Source organism: Homalodisca vitripennis, chromosome 3, assembly GCF_021130785.1.
Source record: "Homalodisca vitripennis isolate AUS2020 chromosome 3, UT_GWSS_2.1, whole genome shotgun sequence".
NCBI lineage: Eukaryota > Metazoa > Arthropoda > Insecta > Hemiptera > Cicadellidae > Homalodisca > Homalodisca vitripennis.
The window spans coordinates 205,157,800-205,161,124 of NC_060209.1; the positions used below are offsets into that span (position 1 = coordinate 205,157,800).

A 3,325-nucleotide genomic window follows, 5' to 3' on the forward strand; every position below is an offset into this window, starting at 1 on the left:
ATACACTTAAAATATAATACAATTAAAAACAAGCTAGTTTGTTTGATTTGAATAAAGAATTTAACGAAAGGCGTTACAAAAATGAACCACAAAGATTCAACCGTAAGACCTGTTCTCTTTGTGAGTATGTAATTGAAAAAAGTATTAAAAATCAATATAGTTTCATTAAAACTCGTAATTTGTACCCTAAGTAAATTTGAAATTGATACGACAACGAAAAAGGAAAAACAAAAACGTTAAATGAATGCATAGACGTTGCAAAAACCTTTCTATTGGCTTAACTTATTGAAATTAATCAAAACCAGCCAAAATGCAATTGTCATCAAAGTAGCACTGTGCAAATATGACCAGATACGTTCACCGACATGACACGAAGAACACAAAAGTACCAGCGTTGACTCAGACATGTTAAAACTTAGTAGATGAATTGATCTTATAAATATCTCTCCAAATTACGTGCACTACCAAGGTTCACCATTTAGTTTTAATATGGTCGATATTCAAACTAACAAAAATCACAACTCCGTAATTAAAAAACTACAGAAAGATCGTTTTGAATGCTCATGTATGCAAAATATTTTGTCCCCCTGCAACTTGTCCCGTGATTACATAACCTGATTGACGATGAACTCGATTCCATCATTCAAAAAGATCCCAGTGGGAACGGCGCCGCAAACGTATAAACGGAAAACTCGATTCGTTGTTAAAGAAACATAACTAAACCGATGTCAGCGAGTGATATGAACATAAGGGTTCGTAGACTGAACATTTCTAATTTCCGCGATGTTTTTATGTGAGAGGTGTTGCCCGTCAAACCGCAGACCGCACCGAGTGTGGTATCATTCATCTGGATTCGGACAATACACACCGGACACGTTACATGAAGATCGGTGACAGCAAAATCTATTTTGACTCGTGAGGTGACAGGTTAGCCGTTACGAGAACTCGGCCAGTATTTGGGTCCAGAGAATCTGATGAACAACACTAAACGTATTCAAGACTATGACGATCAGCCCATATGTGGCCCATACTTGGGTGTGTCTGGAGGTGTTAAAAGCTATACATAACGACCGTATATAGATACTTTGCCAGAGGAGGCCGTCAAGTAAGTCTGTATGAGTGAATAGATCCAAGATGGCGGCGGTCAAGTATTTGTTATAAGAAAAATATAAATAACATAGGAAGTCTCCAGAAATGATCAAGTACTGTTTATAGTCTGATTTAAACTGCTTCAGTACTGGGAGGCGTTTGACGTAGGCTACCTGCGAATTGGCTAGGCCAATGACCGGGGGTAGTCTGCCGCGGTGTTGCCAAATTTAGTGAAAGTTTACAAGGGCTGTTCAGTGTCTCTTGAATAGCCGCGCCGTCAACAACAGCCTACAAGCTCCTGTGTCCGTTTAAACTTTAAGAGTGGTTGAGTTATTTATTTACTAAACTGTGCAATTAAGTTAATAAAAAACTTCAATTTTTAGCAACCAATTCAGTGATGTTTAGCTTTATTAAGTAAAGTTTAGTGAATTATTTTTAGAACTTATAAGCAGAATTTCATCTTTTATTATTTATTTACTGTAAAGTTTTTGATGGATGTGCAAGAAGAACCCCGGAAGAAGAGAGGGCGTCCTAGAATACATGAAAAACGCAGTACTCCCTACAAGAAAGTTGGACAAGGAGCTCCTTTAAGAAGCCAAGCTCGTGAGTTAGTCTTTAATGTAAGACAGTACTTTATTTCTGAAAAAGAAAACAAGGGCCCCTTACTGCCTCTTAATAAAGCAGTGGATAGAGCCGCAGCTGCACTGTGCATAAACAAAAACACTGTAGTCAATATTTGCAAGGAAAAAGCAAGTAAAATCAGCGAAGGAGTATGTGTAAAATTAGGGACTCCTAATAAAAAAAGAAATATTGCTAGGAGAGTGACCAGAATTGATACTTTCCAACAAGATGCAATCCGACGGCATATTTATAATTACTATGCCAGAAAAGAACACCCTACTTTAAACAAGCTACATATCTCTCTGAGGGATGCAGACTTATTTTGTGGCAGCAGATCTTCATTACGAACGCTTCTCGGTGAAATTGGTTTTAAATATGAAAAAATCAATAAAAGAAGAATCTTACTGGAGAGAAATGACATTGTAGCTAAGCGTTGCCAGTTCCTTCGAAAAATCAAGAAAGAAAATTTTGAAAGTATTGTATGGATTGATGAGACATGGGTAAATGCGGGCCACTGCCCAACAAAAGGCTGGTCTGATGGTTCCACAACGGGAACGATGGCTGCACCTATAGGCAAGGGAGAAAGGCTGATCCTCCTCCATGCCGGGAGTTGCAATGGATTTATCCCGGGATGTTGCTTACTATTTAAATCTGGGGGTACTGGAGACTACCACGAAGAAATGGACGGTGTCACTTTTCAAGCCTGGTTCAAGGACACGCTGCTTCCACAACTCAGTACTCCATCTACAATTGTAATGGACAATGCGTCCTACCACTCGCAACTATTGGATAAAGTTCCGAATAAATCATCAAAAAAGGCTGAGATGCAGGAATGGCTTCAGCGACATCACATTACGTTCGAAGAAGAGAAGACAAAGGCGGAGCTTTTAGAGCTAATAATTCAAAATAAACCCCCAAATCCCACTTACATAATTGATGATTTAGCTCGAAAAGCTGGCCACAAGGTTGTTCGACTGCCACCCTACCACTGTCATTTCAATAGCATTGAATTAATCTGGGCTCAGGTTAAGGGGTACGTCGCGAGGAACAATAAATTGTTCACCTTTACAGAAACAAAAAGGTTAACTATGGAGGGAATCGAAAATGTTACCTCTGCTGAATGGAAGAAAGTCGTGGAGCACACTAAGAAAGTCATTGATGAATCATGGAACAAAGAAGGCATCATCGAGCAGGATGTAGAACAGATGATAATCTCTATCACCGAAGCCGATGAAGACGACGAGGACAGCGACGAGGAGTCAGACATCAATGACGGAGCCTGCTTCGTAGACGACATCACCCAGGAGTTTGAGTTATTGGAAGAAGGTGATATGGACATATCGTTAAGCGGAGTTTTTCCGCTTTCTCCTATTGAAGAAAATGTATTGAACTTTTCAGAATATTGAAATTTAAGATTACCGTTTGTAATAAGTGTGATGTAGTGGTATGTTGGTATCCAATAAAGTACACAAGTACATCTATATTTAACAAAAAGTGCGTTTTTGTTTTCACCTATATTATTATACTTCCACTACTATTTAAATTGATTGAAAATATTAATTCATTTCCATAAAACTATTTTCTTATAGAATTCCAACAGTTTTTTAAACTGGGA

The 3,325-nt window shown here is 38.4% G+C and overlaps 1 protein-coding gene across 1 annotated transcript; it reads left to right on the top strand.

Annotated features, from left to right (window-relative positions):
* Positions 1 to 2,267: 2,267 nt before the first annotated feature.
* LOC124358567 lies at positions 2,268 to 3,116 on the top strand. Its single transcript, XM_046810870.1, has one exon. It carries the CDS (start codon positions 2,268 to 2,270, stop codon positions 3,114 to 3,116), a length of 849 nt encoding a protein of 282 aa, XP_046666826.1.
* The last annotated feature ends 209 nt before the right edge of the window (positions 3,117 to 3,325 follow it).

Excerpts from the sequence above, each read along its gene's own strand:
- LOC124358567 (XM_046810870.1), top strand. The coding sequence starts at position 2,268 with ATGGCTGCACCTATAGGCAAGGGAGAAAGGCTGATCCTCCTCCATGCC.